The 18,223-nt window shown below is 45.5% G+C and overlaps 2 protein-coding genes across 4 annotated transcripts in view; one reads left to right on the top strand and one right to left on the bottom strand.

Moving 5' to 3' along the window:
- Positions 1-17,922, top strand: part of LOC105923651 (cystatin-F) — a 29,744-nt gene extending 11,822 nt beyond the window's left edge. Inside the window, exons 1-4 of one of the 2 annotated variants that reach the window (XM_021314929.2) lie at positions 14,431-14,594; positions 15,209-15,387; positions 17,447-17,566; positions 17,647-17,922. In XM_021314929.2, the coding sequence (XP_021170604.2) occupies positions 14,555-14,594; positions 15,209-15,387; positions 17,447-17,566; positions 17,647-17,727 (420 nt within the window). In that variant the 5' untranslated portion in view covers positions 14,431-14,554 and the 3' untranslated portion in view covers positions 17,728-17,922. Of the gene's footprint in view, positions 1-14,430; positions 14,595-15,208; positions 15,388-17,446; positions 17,567-17,646 lie in introns of those variants that run through there. The other variant, XM_036126009.1, reaches the window with a different exon arrangement.
- Positions 5,793-13,998, bottom strand: LOC105924680 (potassium voltage-gated channel subfamily G member 3-like). 2 transcript variants are annotated; one of them, XR_004927548.1, is made up of 3 exons: positions 12,299-13,998; positions 6,271-7,401; positions 5,793-6,235 (listed from the first exon to the last, which is right to left on the bottom strand). XR_004927548.1 is itself a non-coding variant. In XM_036126008.1 (2 exons), the coding sequence occupies exons 1-2, from the start codon at positions 12,871-12,873 to the stop codon at positions 6,756-6,758; spliced, it is 1,221 nt and encodes a 406-aa protein (XP_035981901.1). In that variant the 5' UTR covers positions 12,874-13,998; the 3' UTR covers positions 5,793-6,755. The 2 variants fall into 2 exon arrangements, 1 of the variants encoding a protein (XP_035981901.1); XM_036126008.1 differs by having other exon boundaries at positions 5,793-7,401.
- Positions 17,923-18,223: the final 301 nt, after the last annotated feature.

The following is an 18,223-nucleotide window of genomic DNA, read 5'->3' as shown; positions in this document are numbered from 1 at the left end:
TAAACGGTATGACTTCGTCATTGCATTCTGCATTAGATAATGTAGCTCCCTTGAAAAAGAAGGTGATTATTCACAGGAAGCTGGCTCCTTGGTTTAATTCAGAGCTGCGTTCCTTGAAGCACAATGTTAGGAAATTGGAGAGAAAATGGCGCTCTACACACCAAGAGGAATCCTACTTAATCTGGAAGAACAGTCTATTGTTGTATAACAAGACCCTCCGCAGAGTTAGAGCAGCATATTTTTCATCATTAATTGAGGAGAATAAGAATAATCCTAGATTTCTCTTTAGTACAGTTGCCAAACTTACTCAGAGCCACAGCTCTGTTGATCCATCCATTCCCTTAGCTCTCAGTAGTAATGATTTTATGGGATTCTTCATAAATAAAATTGATGCCATTAAAAATAAAATAATTGGCATCCTCCCAAACATGATTACCTCGTCCTCAGTAAGTGAGGCAGCATTGGAGGAATCTTTAGAATCTGCGCAGTGTTTGAACTGTTTAGAAGCAGTAGAGCTTTCTGAGCTATCTAAAATTTTAGCTTCATCTAAACCTTCTACCTGTATGTTAGACCCAATCCCAACCAAGTTGTTTAAGGACATATTCCCTTTGATCAGTGGCACTATTTTAGACATGATTAATCTATCCTTGGTAAATGGATATGTACCACAGGCTTTTAAAGTAGCTGTTACTAAACCTTTACTTAAGAAACCATCTCTTGATCAAGATGAGTTAGTAAATTACAGACCTATATCTAATCTTCTTTTCTTATCTAAAATTCTTGAGAAAGTAGTTGCTAATCAACTATGTGAACATTTACAAAGTAATGACCTACTTGAGGAGTTTCAGTCAGGCTTCAGAGCTCATCATAGCACTGAAGCAGCTCTGGTGAATGTCACTAATGATATTCTCATGGCCTCAGATAAAGGACTTGTGTCTATACTTGTCCTGTTAGATCTCAGTGCTGCGTTTGATACAGTTGATCACAATATTCTCCTACAAAGACTTGAACATACTGTAGGGATTAAGGGAAAAGCATTAGACTGGTTTAAATCTTATCTGTCAGACAGATTCCAGTTTGTTCATGTTAATAATAAATCTTCCTCAAACTCTAGGGTCACCTGTGGAGTACCACAGGGTTCAGTCCTTGGACCAATTCTATTTACTATATATATGCTTCCGATAGGCAAAATTATCAGACAGCATGGGATTAATTTCCACTGTTATGCTGATGATACTCAGCTATATTTATCCATAAATCCTGATGAATCCAATCAGTTACTTCGACTGCAGTCATGTCTTGATGACATCAAAAGCTGGATGACTTTTTCCTGCATCTAAATTCTGACAAGACAGAAGTTTTAATCTTTGGGCCAGAGTCCTCAAAAAATAAAGTTCTTAATCAATCAGTTAATCTGGATGGCATTAACTTGGCCTCTGGTAATAAAGTAAAAAATCTTGGTGTTATTTTTGACCAAGACATGTCATTTAAATCCCATATTAAACAGGTTTCCAGAGTTTCCTTTTTTCACCTCCGGAATATCGCCAGAATTAGAAACATTCTGTCCAGGAGTGATGCTGAAAAACTAGTCCATGCATTTGTTACTTCAAGGCTGGACTATTGTAATTCTTTACTATCAGGAAGTCCACAAAATGCAGTTCAAAGCCTTCAGCTGATCCAAAATGCTGCAGCAAGAGTTCTGATGAAAATCAACCAGAGGGATCATATTTCTCCTGTTCTAGCTTCCCTTCATTGGCTTCCTGTTAAATCAAGAATAGAATTTAAAATTCTCCTTCTAACGTATAAAGCCCTTAATAATCAAGCTCCATCATATATCAGAGCTCTGATTACCCCGTATGTTCCTAACAGAGCACTTCGCTCTCAGACTGCAGGTCTGCTGGTGGTTCCTAGAGTCTCTAAAAGTAGAATGGGAGGCAGATCCTTTAGCTATCAGGCTCCTCTCCTGTGGAACCAACTCCCAGTTTTGGTCCGTGAGGCAGACACCCTGTCTACTTTTAAAACTAGGCTTAAAACTTTTCTTTTTGACAAAAATTATAACTAGTGGCTCATGTTACTCTCAGCTACCATTATAGTTTTACTGCTATAGGCTTAGGTTACTGGAGTATATCAGGATCTAATTTTCTCACTATATTGAGTTCTACTGTTCTTCAATTATGCATTATGTGTTGTCATTTCTGCTTTAACTTTCTGTTCTCTCTCTTTTCTCTTCATAGTAGGTACACCTGGTCTGGCGTTCTGTTAACTGTGACATCATCCAGAGAAGACGGCTCACCCGCTACTACCATCTAATGTAGAACAGATTACTAGATCAATGTGTGCTTCTGTGCTTTTTTGTCTCTCTTGTTGTGTCTCTGTTCTGTCTTCTGTAACCCCAGTCGGTCGAGGCAGATGACCGTTCATACTGAGCCCGGTTCTGCCGGAGGTTTTTTTTCCCGTTAATGGGTGGTTTTTCTTCCCACTGTCGCTTCATGCTTGCTCAGTATGAGGGATTGCAGCAAAGCCATGTACAATGCAGACGACTGTCCCTGTGGCTCTACGCTTCCCCAGGAGTGAATGCTGCTTGTCGGGACTTTGATGCAATCAACTGGTTTCCTTATATAGGACATTTTTGACCAATCTGTATAATCTGACCCAATCTGTATAATATGATTGAACTTGACTTTGTAAAGTGCCTTGAGATGACATGTTTCATGATTTGGCGCTATATAAATAAAATTGAATTTAATTGAATTGAATATTATATTAAAGCTTATATTATATATTAAAGCTTATATTATATTAAAGCTTATATTATATTAAAGCTTATATTATGTATTAAAGATTATATTAAAGCTTATATTATATATTAAAGCTTATATTATATTAAAGCTTATATTATATTAAAGCTTATATTATATATTAAAGCTTATATTATATTAAAGATTATATTAAAGCTCCATGCTGGCAAACAGCAGCAGCTACTCCGCACCTACAGAGACAAACAGAACCTCATTTGGACTCAAAGTTCTGCTGAAATCTCATGATTAAAATAACATCAGGATCTAAAGACTTCTGGACATGAGCCTAAAATCATCATTAGTTCATATCCGTCATCTTCATGACTAAAGGAGGGATGAAGATGAACTTTGATGAGTAAACAGGAACTTTGCCTCCTCACAACCACTGTTCAGCGTTTTGCTCATGGATAAAGCTTCTACAAGTGTCCGTGTTAAAAATAAACCCTAAAACTCAGGCAGCAACCAGGGAGGAACCAGGGATGAATCAGGGAGGAACCAAGGAGGAATCAGGGAGGAACAAAGGAGGAATCAGGGAGGAACCAAGGAGGAACCTGTGAGGAACCAGGCAGCAACCAGGGAGGAACCTGTGAGGAACCTGGGAGGAACCTGGGAGGAACCAGGGAGGAACCAAGGAGGAACCTGTGAGGAACCAGGCAGCAACCAGGGAGGAACCTGTGAGGAACCTGGGAGGAACAGACACTTGCGCTCCATCAGAACCAGAACCTCACGCCATAAGAACAGTTTCTTCCTTCAGCTACCAGCCTGAAGAACAAGACCCAGAGCCGCCTGTGACCTTTGACCCTGTCTCTCTCCTCCATTCAGGACCTACAAGCTTCCCCATGGTAGCATCTCCAGACCTTCTGCGTTACATGAACACATCAGCTGCGTCTAAATTCTCAGACTGCGTTCTTTGAAGGACGCGTTTTAAGGCCAGTGACGTCACAGCGATGCGTGGAGGCTGTCCCATTTAGCAAAGATTCTGAGGATGCTTAAAATGCAGCCTTAGAATGCGTCCTCCTTTTCCCAGAATTCTGAAGATGCACCGCTACCATCCTCAGTGGCCTCGCCTGCCATAAGATTTCCCATGGTGCTTTGCACGCTTTTTAGTGAAAGTAGTGATTTAAGTCATTTAACTATTCAATTCAAATGACTAAAGTTACAAACATAAGCTTATATCAAGTCTTACAAATAATTATAACATTTTATATTTAAACAATATTAAGTCAATCTGCTGAAAAGCGTTTGTTTAATAACTGGTATATTATGTTCATTAGCAGAAAATAATAGCAGGTAAATGTTACCTCTCCACTGCGCTCCTCCAGCCTCAGAAAAAATCATCACCGGTTTTACTGCCGCCAAAGGCGTCTAAGCCGACTCTCCTCCTCCAATAACAAGTAAATAAAATCAATAAAAATTTCCATATCCATTTTTTTGTTGTCTGGTGCTGTTTTTCCCAGACGTGATGACGTCGTGTTGCAACCAGGAAGTGCTCCAAAGGCTAGACCGTCCCATTTACCAACGGCTGAGCATCCTCCCATGGCTGGGTCCTTAGAAGGCTGCAGCCGGCGAATTGAGACGCAGCTACAGTCTACCGTGTTTATAGCGGTAGAATCTGTATATATATCTGTTTTGTCTGCACCATCAACACCAAGTCAAAACCTGCTTGGCAATAAACTTGATTCTGATTCTGAACCAGGGAGGAACCAGGGTCCGCTTATTTGATGCTTCTTTTTTCCAAAATCACTTGTAAATTTCATGAGTCATGAGTTTCATGTTTCTGCCTGTATTTTCTGCAGTTTACGGAGCAATAACCGGTGATAACTGGTGAAAGCAGATTACATGGTGCAGATCACCATTTTAAGCAGACATTGGTTCTGAAGATGAGTTTTTAACACGCTGATAACGTTGCAGACACCCGACCCATAAACCGTACTTTAATGCTTATTAATTAGTTTTCTGTGTCTTTAACAAACTGAGGCTGAATCACAGCCAAATGAAATTACAGCGTCAGCACATGAAGCTGTGCTAAACAGTTCTCTATCAAGGCTATTAATCTCCTGGCCCACATGGAAGCAAAGTGTAAGACTCTGGAATTTAAAACCTGTTGCCAGACTGTAAAAAAATCAGTGTATGAACGTGGATATAAACAGAATGTGAAAATATAGAAATAAATGATTGTTGTTGGTGTGAAAGCTCAGAATTAGATGTCTGAGAGTGAAAACATTAACAACAAACCATATGACTTTATTGAAATGTAAAATAAGTCATTTATATATATATTTGTAATACCTATCTTTGTTTAAGAGGCAAAAAAATATTTCAGCATGATATATTTATTTATTTACACATTTGTTTATGCATTGCGTAAACTTCAGGGTATTATGATTAGTGATTTAGCCTTTATTGGCCAGAGTTTAACATTTCATGGCACCAAGATGTTTTCATTCCAATTCTGAAAAAGGCTGGAAAAATAAAAAATTGTTTTTGTACAAGCATGTTTTTATTAGTGTAATTTATTGCAAAATTGCATATTAAAATACCCAAATAGGCTTTTACACTTTCAGAAATAAAAGGATAAAACATGTAATTAATTTGCGATTAATCCTGAGTTAACTATTGAGATTATACAATCAAATTTTTTTAATCGCTTGACAGCCCTCACATATATATATATATATATATATATATACATACATACACATATCTATAATCTGCACTTAGATATAAACAAACCTATTTATTTATAGTACTTCAAAATCTATTTATGCACATCTATACCTAAAAACATCGATCAATCGCTCTCTTTTCTGCCAACCTCTGTAAATTAATCTAGATATAGATTAATTCCCTTATATAGGAAATTGTTGACCAATCTGTATAATCTGACCCAATCTGTATAATCTGACACAATCTGTATAATCTGATTGAATTTGACTTTGTAAAGTGCCTTGAGATGACATGTTTCTTGAATTGGTGCTATATAAATAAAATTAAATTGAATTGAATATATTTCTTTACAAGTATAAGCTCCATCTATATCTTTCTGCAAACCTGCGCCCAATGAGGTGGCGGTGGTTTCCATATCCTGCAACTGGTCTGCAGAACAAGATGGAGAACGCACAGCTGGTTCTGCTGATGTTCTGCTGGTTCTGCTGATGTTGTCACACTCCATTCGCCTCTTTTTCACCGGTCCAGAGCTACAGAACTGGGGCAAAAAGGTTTTAATTAATTACCTTAGTGCTAAAGTCACCTTTGGTATCTGGTAGTTGCAGATATCAAAGCCCCAGGCTGGTTGGTCCTTCCCTCAGACCAGGACCTTTTCCCCATGAAACTGAAGCCCCCGGATGGAAACACACGCTGGAATCTGAAAGCCTAGAGCGTTTCACATGTAAGGGAAAAGGATCACAGTCAGACCTGAAGGGGGCGCAATGGGGCACCTTTAATCTCTCCTGAAGGGGGCACAATGGGGCACCTTTAATCTCTCCTGAAGGGGGCACAATGGGGCACCTTTAATCTCTCCTGAAGGGGGCACAATGGGGCACCTATAATCTCTCCTGAAGGGGGCACAATGGGGCACCTTTAATCTCTCCTGAAGGGGGCACAATGGGGCACCTTTAATCTCTCCTGAAGGGGGCACAATGGGGCACCTTTAATCTCTCCTGAAGGGGGCACAATGGGGCACCTATAATCTCTCCTGAAGGGGGCACAATGGGGCACCTTTAATCTCTCCTGAAGGGGGCACAATGGGGCACCTTTAATCTCTCCTGAAGGGGGCACAATGGGGCACCTATAATCTCTCCTGAAGGGGGCGCTGCAATCTGTGTTTTTCCACCACATTTCTGCTTTCCTGAATCTCATCATCTCACAGAAAATAGCTACGTAGGTCAGTAACTTCCAGAACCGGTACCGGGTCATGCAGCTGGTAGCGGTACTGGTCCTGCAGCAGGACTGGACCCGTCAGTTGGCGAGTTCTTCTGACAGCCTGTGGTTGCAGCGGGTGGAGCGCACCTGCAGCTCGTGGTAACACTGGACGAAGCTGTGGTAGATGAAGGTGATGGGCAGCGCTAGAAGCACGATGCCGCTCACCACACACAGCCCGCCCAGAATCCTGCCCGCCACCGTCACCGGGTACATGTCCCCGTATCCCACCGTCGTCATGGAGATGACCACCCACCAGCAGGCTGCCGGGATGCTGGCGTAGTCCTGGTTTCCGGCTTCCAGGTCCAGACCGTGCTCCAGCAGCTGGGCCAAGGCGCTGAAGATCGCCATGGCCACGCAGATGAAGACGAGAAGCATGACCATCTCACGGTAGCAGCGGCGCAGCGTGAGGCCCAGCGTCTGGAGGCCCAGGAAGTGACGGGCCAGCTTTATCACCCAGAAGATCCGCATCATCCGCAGGACGCGCAGCATGACCCCGGCCCGCTGCAGCTGCGAGTTCTCGCCCGTCATCATCGTCACCGTAACAGAGACGTAGTAGGGCAGGATGGCCAGCAGGTCGATGATGTTCAGCGGACGGCGGACAAACTCACATTTATCCTGGGACACCAGGAAGCGGACCAGACACTCAGCGGTGAACCAACCGATGCAGACTGCCTCTATGGTCCTGGGGACAGCCAATCAGAGACAGGAGCAGACAGAAAAGACACCAATTTAGAGAGGACAGCCAATCAGTGACAAGAGCAGACAGAAAAGAGACCAGTCAGAGAGGACAGCCAATCAGAGACAAGAGCAGACAGAAAAGAGACCAATCAGAGGGGACAACCAACCAGAGACAAGAGCAGACAGAAAGGACACCAATCAGAAGAGACAACCAATCAGAGACAAGAGCAGACAGAAAAGAGACCAGTCAGAGAGGACAGCCAATCAGAGACAAGAGCAGACAGAAAAGACACCAATCAGAGAGGACAACCAATCAGAGACAAGAGCAGACAGAAAGGACACCAATCAGAGGAGACAACCAATCAGAGACAAGAGCAGACAGAAAAGAGACCAGTCAGAGAGGACAGCCAATCAGAGACAAGAGCAGACAGAAAAGACACCAATCAGAGAGGACAACCAATCAGAGACAGGAGCAGACAGAAAGGACACCAATCAGAGGAGACAACCAATCAGAGACAAGAGCAGACAGAAAAGAGACCAATCAGAGGAGACAACCAATCAGAGACAAGAGCAGACAGAAAAGAGACCAGTCAGAGAGGACAGCCAATCAGAGACAAGAGCAGACAGAAAAGACACCAATCAGAGAGGACAACCAATCAGAGACAAGAGCAGACAGAAAGGACACCAATCAGAGAGGACAACCAATCAGAGACAAGAGCAGACAGAAAATACACCAATCAGAGGAGACAACCAATCAGAGACAAGAGCAGACAGAAAAGAGACCAATCAGAGAGGACAGCCAATCAGAGACAAGAGCAGACAGAAAAGAGACCAGTCAGAGAGGACAGCCAATCAGAGACAAGAGCAGACAGAAAATACACCAATCAGAGAGGACAGCTAATCAGAGACAAGAGCAGACAGAAAGGACACCAATCAGAGAGGACAGCCAATCAGAGACAAGAGCAGACAGAAAAGACACCAATCAGAGAGGACAACCAATCAGAGACAAGAGCAGACAGAAAAGACACCAATTTAGAGAGGACAGCCAATCAGAGACAAGAGCAGACAAAAAAGACACCAATCAGAGGAGACAACCAATCAGAGACAAGAGCAGACAGAAAGGACACCAATCAGAGGGGACAGCCAATCAGAGACAAGAGCAGACAGAAAAGAGACCAGTCTGAGAGGACAGCCAATCAGAGACAAGAGCAGACAGAAAGGACACTAATCAGAGGGGACAGCCAATCAGAGACCATGGCAGACAGAAAAGACACCAATCAGAGAGGACAGCCAATCAGAGACAAGAGCAGACAGAAAAGACACCGATCAGAGAGGACAACCAATCAGAGACAAGAGCAGACAGAAAAGAGACCAATCAGAGAGGACAGCCAATCAGAGACAAGAGCAGACAGAAAAGACACCAATCAGAGAGGACAACCAATCAGAGACAAGAGCAGACAGAAAAGACACCAATCAGAGGGGACAGCCAATCAGAGAGAAAGACAAGAACCTAAGGGAACTAAAAGGGAACAAGTCAGGACCAGTCCAACATAAAGCGAACTATTAACAGAGGAGGCCAATCATGAAAATTCAATAAAAAACTTGATTTGTCCCAGAGGGACAATTTAAGGACCCAGTGAAGCAGCACAAGCAGAATCCCTAAAACCACAGATACCAGCGTGAGCAGAACACCAGGAAAATGTTCCTCCTGGGCATCCTGAGGTATTGCTGGTACCTCCTTAGAGGTATTGCTGATACCCCGTTAGAGGTATTGTTGATATCCCCTTAGAGGTATTGCTGATACCTCCTTAGGGGTATTGCTTATACCTCATTAGGGGTATTGCTGATACCTCCTTAGAGGTATTGCTTATACCTCATTAGGGATATTGCTTATACCTCATTAGGGGTATTGCTGATATCTCCTTAGAGGTATTGCTGATATCCCCTTAGAGGTATTGCTGATACCTCCTTAGGGGTATTGCTTATACCTCATTAGGGGTATTGCTGATACCTCTTTAGAGGTATTGCTTATACATCATTAGGGATATTGCTTATACCTCATTAGGGGTATTGCTGATACCTCCTTAGAGGTATTGCTGATACCTCCTTAGGGTATTGCTTATACCTCATTAGGGGTATTGCTGATACCTCCTTAGAGGTATTGCTGATATCCCCTTAGAGGTATTGCTTATACCTCATTAGGGGTATTGCTGATACCTCATTAGGGGTATTGCTGATACCTCCTTAGGGGTATTGCTTATACCTCATTAGGGGTATTGCTTATACCTCCTTAGGGGTATTGCTTATACCTCATTAGGGGTATTGCTTATACCTCCTTAGGGGTATTGCTTATACCTCCTATCGGTATTGCTGGTACCTCCTTAAGGGAATTGCTGGTCTCTCCTTAGGGGTATTGCTTGTACCTCCTTAGAGGTATTGTTGGTACCTCTTTAGAGGTATTGCTGATACCTCCTTAGGGGTATTGTTGGTACCTCTTTAGAGCTATTGCTGATACCTCTTTAGAGGTATTGCTGATACCTCCTTAGAGGTAGTGTTGGTACCTCTTTAGAGGTATTGCTGATACCTCCTTAGAGGTATTGTTGGTACCTCTTTAGAGGTATTGCTGATACCTCCTTAGAGGTATTGTTGGTACCTCCTTAAGGGTATTGCTGGTCCCTCCTTAGAGCTATTGCTGATACCTCCTAAGGAGCAGCTCTGTGCTGGAGGAGCAGTATTTGTCCTAGTGACGACCCTGAGGTGTCAGGTTTTATGTTTCTGTTGTTAGCGTTTCCTTGTCATTATGTTCCTAAAGTTCTTATTCTGTTTTTATTTTGACCATTTTGGTTTTGCCAAATCACTTCATTTCTCTGTGCTCATATGTTAGCAGTTTTTCCATGTGCATTTTCTTGCATTTACCTTTCTAGTTTATTCTTATGTTTCTTATATTTCGAGTTATTTCTGGTATGCTTTCTCCCTGGCCGTTTCTCGTATCAGTGTTTCTGCTCGGCTTTAGTCAGTCAGTCCTTTCTCCTCTGATTTCTCCTCAGCTCGTCTGGTTTACCTGCCACTCCTCACCCTGCCTACTTTTCTAAGTTCCCCACTGGATCATTCTGTAACTGCCTGTTCTCCATGCTGGTTCCATGTGCTATTGTACGTTTTTTACTCTGCTTCATTAAAATATACTTCATTTTGTACACCCATCAGAGCTCTGATTACCCCGTATGTTCCTAACAGAGCACTTCGCTCTCAGACTGCAGGTCTGCTGGTGGTTCCTAGAGTCTCTAAAAGTAGAATGGGAGGCAGATCCTTTAGCTATCAGGCTCCTCTCCTGTGGAACCAACTCCCAGTTTTGGTCCGTGAGGCAGACACCCCGTCTACTTTTAAGACTAATCTTAAAACTTTCCTTTGTGATAAAGCTTCTAGTCAGAGTGGCTCATGTTACCCTGAGCTACCTCTATAGTTATGCTGCTATAGGCTTAGGCTGCTGGAGGACATCAGGGTCTATTTCCCTCTCTCTATAGAGTTCTACTGTTTTGCATTGTATTGAAATGACTGTCGTCATTTCAGCTTTTAACTTTTTGTTCTCTCTCTTTTTTCTTCATAGAAGGTACACCTGGTCTGGTGTTCTGTTAGCTGTGACATCATCAGGGGAGGCAGATCATCCACTTTTACCATCTACCATAGAAAGTACTCCTGGGTCAATGTGAGCTTCTGAGCTTTCTGTGTCTCTGCTCTGTCTTCTCTCACATAGAAAGTACTCCTGGGTCAATGTGAGCTTCTGAGCTTTCTGTGTCTCTGCTCTGTCTTCTCTAACATAGAAAGTACTCCTGGGTCAATGTGAGCTTCTGTGCTTTCTGTGTCTCTGCTCTGTCTTCTCTAACATAGAAAGTACTCCTGGGTCAATGTGAGCTTCTGTGCTTTCTGTGTCTCTGCTCTGTCTTCTCTAACATAGAAAGTACTCCTGGGTCAATGTGAGCTTCTGTGCTTTCTGTGTCTCTGCTCTGTCTTCTCTAACATAGAAAGTACTCCTGGGTCAATGTGAGCTTCTGAGCTTTCTGTGTCTCTGCTCTGTCTTCTCTAACATAGAAAGTACTCCTGGGTCAATGTGAGCTTCTGTGCTTTCTGTGTCTCTGCTCTGTCTTCTCTAAGCCCCAGTGGGTGGAGGCAGATGAGCGTTCACACTGAGCCTGGTTCTGGTTCTGCTGGAGGTTCTCCTCCCTGTTAAAGGGGAGTTTTCCTCTCCACTGTCGCTTCATGCTTGCTCAGCTGCTTGTTTTGAAACATGTTTCTGTTTGGGTTTCTGAGCAGATAAAAGCTTGATGAATTCTGGATGTGCTCTGGTCACGCTAAAGCCTCGCTCTTTAGAACGTTTTACTCTCCTGTACACGGCCCACTCATGGTGCAGGTACTAGAGTTGCCTGCAGAGACGGACTGTTGCTTACAGTGATTCTCTGAGAATTTACTGAAGGTCCCCAGGCTCAGCAGTGAAACTGAGCGGTGGTGTGAGTTCATACGCTGCTCTAGTCCTACTTTTATGTGCAGAGCTGTGAACTGCTGATCCATCATGCAGGCTCTGCTTTGGCCTGAGAACGCCGTCAGTGGCGCTCTACCCTGTAAGTCTGACAAATGTAAAACTTACTCTGCTTTTATTTTTGAGTCCTTGCTGTGGACCTGCTGCCCAGTGGCTTTACTGTACTTTGAATGAATGAAAGAATGAATGCATGAATGAATGAATGAATGTGATCACCTCTGACCGTTATCTGTCGGTGGGGTACCCCTCAGTATTTCTGCTGAACGTGGGGGGGGGGGGGGCACCACGCTGGAGTCTGACCCCCAGGATGAGGTCTTTGTGCTGCTGATAAACACCTGTGTGAGCCCAGCAGGTCCAGGGCCGGCCTTACCTGTGCTGGTCCAGGCTCCCTGCGGCCTTCCAGTCCGGTAAGGTGCTGGCACACAGCATTCCGATGGAGATGGCCACAAAGAGGACGGACACAGAGGCCAGGACCTGGGCCAGCAGGGAGGAGGCGGGCTCCTCAAAGGTCCTCCTCAGCACCTCCAGCCAGCGGCTCCGGCGCTGCTCCAGGCCTCGCCGCTCCTCCTCGGGGAAGAAGTGGACGAAGCAGTCGGACAGGCGGTCGTCCAGGCGGCGCTGGCAGCAGGGCTGCAGGTCGGAGCTCTCCAGGCCCCAGTACAACATCTCGTTGTAGAAGGAGAGCTCACACATGTGTGGCAGGAAGCGCAGCTTGCCGTGCTGGACGTACAGCATGATGAAGCTGAAGGCCTCCGAGTGGCGGTCGAAGAAGAACTCGTTTCTCTCGCGGTCGTAGTCGTCGCAGAGCTCCAGCAGCTCCCGCTCTGAGCCGCAGCCGTGCAGCCGACTCAGGCGGCTGAGAGGAAGGCGCTTCATCAGCTCTGCTGGCAAGGAGAACCTGCGGCCCCCCACGTTCAGCGTGCAGAGCCGGCTGCCAAACTTCATCCTCGCTTTCAAAAAGAAGCTGCTTCAGGTGGTCTTCCCTCTGGAGCGATGGGATCTGCTCCAGAATCTGACAAAGATCTCTGCTGGGGGCGTCCCGGCTTCCTGAGAACCCTCAGCAGGTCCAGATCTGAGTCTGGCTAACCAGGAGCTGTGACCTCCTGAGAAGTTACGCTGACAGAGTCTTCAGGAGAACCAGATGTTCCACCTCTGGACTGCAGGAACATCTAGGCTGATTCTGCTGCGTTCCTCTGCTGTGTTGGATCTGAGAGCGAAGAGCAGCTGCAGACCCTCCTCCTCTTCCTCCTCCTCTCTGAGAAGAGGAAGATCAGCAGAACCTGAATGCTGAAAGCCGTCACGGAGCTCCTCTGTGATCCTGCGTCTCCATCGATCCTCAGCTGGTCGTCTGCTTCATGCCAGCTTCAGTCAACATCAGAGGCACACATGAAAAATAATTCATGATGCTGTTCATGCAGAGCAGACTATGTGGGAAGAGCGCCCCCTGCTGGCCCGCTCACGCTGCAGCCAGGTCCTCAGATCTGCTCAGAACCACAACATGAAGTCAGCAGAACCGGTTCCGACTGTACAGAACAGGACCATGAAGTTCTTCTGAGGAGCAGCAGAGATCTTTAGGGGCAATATTTGATCATGTCTATCCAGAAAAGGTTCTTTAGGAGAAATTTGTTGATCTCAAAGTGAGTGGTGTGGTCTGGACCCGCTCAGTTCCAGGGTAAATCTGTTGTCTGGCTGGATCAGGGTTCCACCTGGTTCTGGTAAACATGAAGCAACACTAGTTTAGTTTAACATTCTCTACGCTTCTATCTTCTGTTTTCATGTTTCAGGACTGTTGGTTTAAGGCGAGGCTGCTTTAGGTCCACTCACAGCCACCTCATGGCTTCTGCTGCTCCACCTCTAACTTGGTCTTTAATTGCTTGAGAAACTTTACTCTTCCTTCAGACTGTGGCATTGCTCAGATCACACGGTCCACATCCTGCATCTGTCTCTGTCCTGCAGCAATTTTCTGAAAACAGCAAACAGGCAGCAGGACTTTCTGCTCTTTCTGAAAACGTTTCAACACCCAGGAGTCTCAGTCAGGCCCAGCCACCATCAAACGCTGCCATCTGCCTGTTAAAGCAATTATTACAGACAAAGACGCAAAATGCTTCTATTTAACAAAAGCCTTATGATATATATATATATATATATATATATATATATATATATATATATATATATATATATATATATATATATATATAATGTACACTGGCTATGTGGGCTCCATCCAGGGGCGTAGCTATGGGTGGGCCTGGTGGACTGAGGCCCCCCCACTGTGTTTCAGAGGGGGGGCCTCAGTAGTTGTGAGGTGGTTTTTATTTAAAAAGCATTTTTCTAGGTGTTGTTGTTGTCATGATGTCAGCCAGAGGGCATTTTCCTCTTAGGGCGCTCAGAGAAACAGAAGAGCAGCTGATCCTGCTTCAGTCTGATTGGTCCTCTAAGAGGGGGCGGGGCCTGACATCATCATAGAGCCTCATCAATGCCCTCAGCTTTCAGGCGCTACAGGAAGTGATGTCAGAGGCCTAGGCAGAGGAGGAAGTGGCTGCTCTGTGGTCACAGGAAGTGATGTCAGAGGCCTAGGCAGAGGAGGAAGTGGCTGCTCTGTGGTCACAGGAAGTGCACAAAGATGGAGGTGAAGATGCTGCTACTTCTGCTCGCTGCTCTGGGTAAGACTGAAGGTCTGGTTCTGTTCAGGGTAAAACTGCATATTTCAGGCTGGCTTCCTGTTTAGCTGTCAGCTTTCTCCGGGTCCTCTGGTGCGTGTTTGGTGGTTCTGGTTCTGTGTCAGAAACACAGAGACCCAGGAAGCTTCCTGGTTCTGAACAGAGAAACTGTGCAACAAGCTGTGGGAGGCTGATCATAAAGTGGCAGTCTACCCCGGTTCTTCAGGTTCTTGCTGGTTCTTTCATGTTTGTTGCTGGTGAATGATTTATTTTGTTGGACGTTCAAGAACCAGTAACAGGTCCAGATTCTCACCAGGAACCTGGGCTGAGGTCAGCTACAACATATCTGGTTCTGGTTCCTGCAGCACCAGAACCAAAAACCTTCACATTAGAGTTTGAGCATCACTTGAGGGTAAGATGTGAAGATGAGCAGAACCCAGAACCCTGACCAGCCACAAACATCTCTGGATCTGTCTGTGGTAGGGTTCTGGTTCTGTCCCTCAGGTGTAGCCCAGAAACATGACAATGCTTTCCAAAGCAGAACACGGGACAGCGCCCCCTACAGGCTGCAAAGCTACCAGGTGACTCAGGTGGTTCTGCTGGTTCTTGTCTTCCAGGAGCAGGTGCAGCAGCAGGAAGCTATCATGGCGTCTCTTTGCCAGGTTCTCCGTACAACATCAGCAGGAATGACCCCCGCCTCCAGCAGGTGGTCCTCGGCGCCGCCTACGCCTTCAACAACCAATCAAATGACGCCTTCCTGTTCAAACCCTCAGCCATCCACAGAGCGCAGCGGCAGGTACCCATCACTGGTAAACATCTTTGAACTGGGTCAGAACCTTCTGTGGGTCACACAGCTTCATCCATCCATCATCCATCATCCATCCATCATCCATCATCCATCCATCATCCATCCATCCATCCATCCTCCATCCATCCATCCACCATCCATCCATCATCCATCCACAGAGCGCAGCGGCAGGTACCCATCACTGGTAAACGTCTTTGAACTGGGTCAGAACCTTCTGTGGGTCACACAGGTACATCCATCATCCATCCATCCATCATCCATCCATCCATCCATCATCCATCCATCATCCATCCATCCATCCATCCTCCATCCATCCATCCTCCATCCATCATCCATCCATCCATCCACCATCCATCCATCATCCATCCATCATCCATCCATCATCCATCCATCCATCCTCCATCCATCATCCATCCATCCATCCACCATCCATCCATCATCCATCCATCCTCCATCCATCCATCCACCATCCATCCATCATCCATCCACAGAGCGCAGCGGCAGGTACCCATCACTGGTAAACGTCTTTGAACTGGGTCAGAACCTTCTGTGGGTCACACAGCTAGATCCATCCATCCATCATCCATCATCCATCCATCATCCATCCATCATCCATCCATCCATCCATCATCCATCCATCCATCCATCCATCCATCCTCCATCCATCCATCCACCATCCATCCATCATCCATCCACAGAGCGCAGCGGCAGGTACCCATCACTGGTAAACGTCTTTGAACTGGGTCAGAACCTTCTGTGGGTCACACAGGTACATCCATCATCCATCCATCCATCATCCATCCATCCATCCATCATCCATCCATCATCCATCCATCCATCCATCCTCCATCCATCCATCCACCATCCATCCATCATCCATCCACAGAGCGCAGCGGCAGGTACCCATCACTGTCTGGTGGTAAACCTCTTTGAACTGGGTCAGAACCTTCTGTGGGTCACACAGGTACATCCATCCATCCATCCATCCATCCATCTATTCATTTATTCATCCATCATCCATCCATCCATCATCCATCCATCCATCCATCATCCATCCATCATCCATCCATCCATCCATCCATCCATCCACCATCCATCCATCATCCATCCACAGAGCGCAGCGGCAGGTACCCATCACTGGTAAACGTCTTTGAACTGGGTCAGAACCTTCTGTGGGTCACACAGGTACATCCATCCATCCATCATCCATCCATCCATCCATCCATCATCCATCCATCCATCATCCATCCATCATCCATCCATCCATCCATCATCCATCCATCCATCCATCCACCATCCATCCATCATCCATCCACAGAGCGCAGCGGCAGGTACCCATCACTGGTAAACGTCTTTGAACTGGGTCAGAACCTTCTGTGGGTCACACAGGTACATCCATCCATCCACCATCCATCCATCCATCCATCCATCCTCCATCCATCCATCCATCATCCATCCACCATCCATCCATCCATCCATTTTCTGAACCGCTTAATCCCTCATGGGGTCGGGGGGGTTGCTGGTGCCTATCTCCAGCTCGGTCTGTTTCTCATAGACGTTCTGACAAATTAAATAGAACCTTCAGGTCCAGTCTTTCTGCTCTCTGATCGGCTAGAAAACAGGAAGTCCTCCAGCAGCACACTGACTCCATCCATTTACCCTTAATCACATCTCCTAGCTCCTAGTTCCTACCTCCTAGCTCCTATCTCCTGCTCCCTGACCTTTCCTGGGTCAGCAGAACTCCATCAGGGAGAAAAAGGAGCTTCAGCTGCTGAGCTGATTCCAGCTGATTAACTCTGACGTCATTAGTGACGGAACTACTAAAGCGCTCACACAAACCAGAAAAAAAATTATATATATATATATATATATATATATATATATATATATATATATATATATAAAAATCAGAGCGGTTTACTGTCCAGCTCTCTTTTAGTTTAAACTTGTGCCGTTGGGGAACCTATTGGATCTGCAGACAACAAAGGCCTCTGATCCACATGGATGACCATCTAGTCAAAGTTCATGTCACACCAAACTGTTTCAGGTCGTCAAGGGGATCCGATACGTCGTAGACTTCCAGATCTCCAGGACGGTCTGCCCCAAACGGAACCGGGTCAAGGATCTGTCAAAGTGTGACCTGCAGCCTCTGGGTCGTCTGCAGCAGGTGAGCGCCCAGAACCGCATGTGGACCTGATGGTGGTTCTGGCTCCTCCTTAAAGACCCGCTTTCTGCTCCATGTTCCAGACGCTGCAGTGCCACCTGGACCTCTGGCTGATTCCCTGGAAGCATCGCAGTGAAACCCTGGCGCTGGTCTGTAGACCCTGAGGGTCATGTGACCTGCCTCCATCATGGCGAGCAGAACACAGCGGACCATCAGAACATCTGATCTGGAAATGTTCTGTTGCTGGCTTCAGACCAGGATCTGTGTTCTAGCCAGAACCTCTGAGCTCACACCCAAATGTCAAAGTCCTCTTTAAGTTGTTTTGAGTCAATAAATATTTTTGTGATGGCAGAATTAAACCGCTTCCTTCATTTTCCAGTCAGGAAAGCAGAAACTAGCTGGTGAGCCTGCAGACGGCCAGAAGAACCCAACCAAAGCTGACGTGAACGATGGATCAGTAACCATGAAACCAGATCTGCAGCAGATCCAGAAACTCTGAGTGTTGCTAATTTCAGAGTTTGTGGAAATCCACTCAACTTTGTTCAGACTCCACCTCAGAGAAAGTTGGATTCTCATAAAAACTACTAGAATGAAAAACTTTTCACATCTTATCTCTTTAAAGGAACAATAGGCAAAGTTTCAATACTAATAATGATGTGA

This window comes from Fundulus heteroclitus, chromosome 22 (genome assembly GCF_011125445.2).
Source record: "Fundulus heteroclitus isolate FHET01 chromosome 22, MU-UCD_Fhet_4.1, whole genome shotgun sequence".
Classification (NCBI taxonomy): Eukaryota; Metazoa; Chordata; class Actinopteri; order Cyprinodontiformes; family Fundulidae; genus Fundulus; species Fundulus heteroclitus.
The sequence above is the reverse complement of the archived record's forward strand: the minus strand, read 5'-3'. Positions and strand labels throughout refer to the sequence as shown.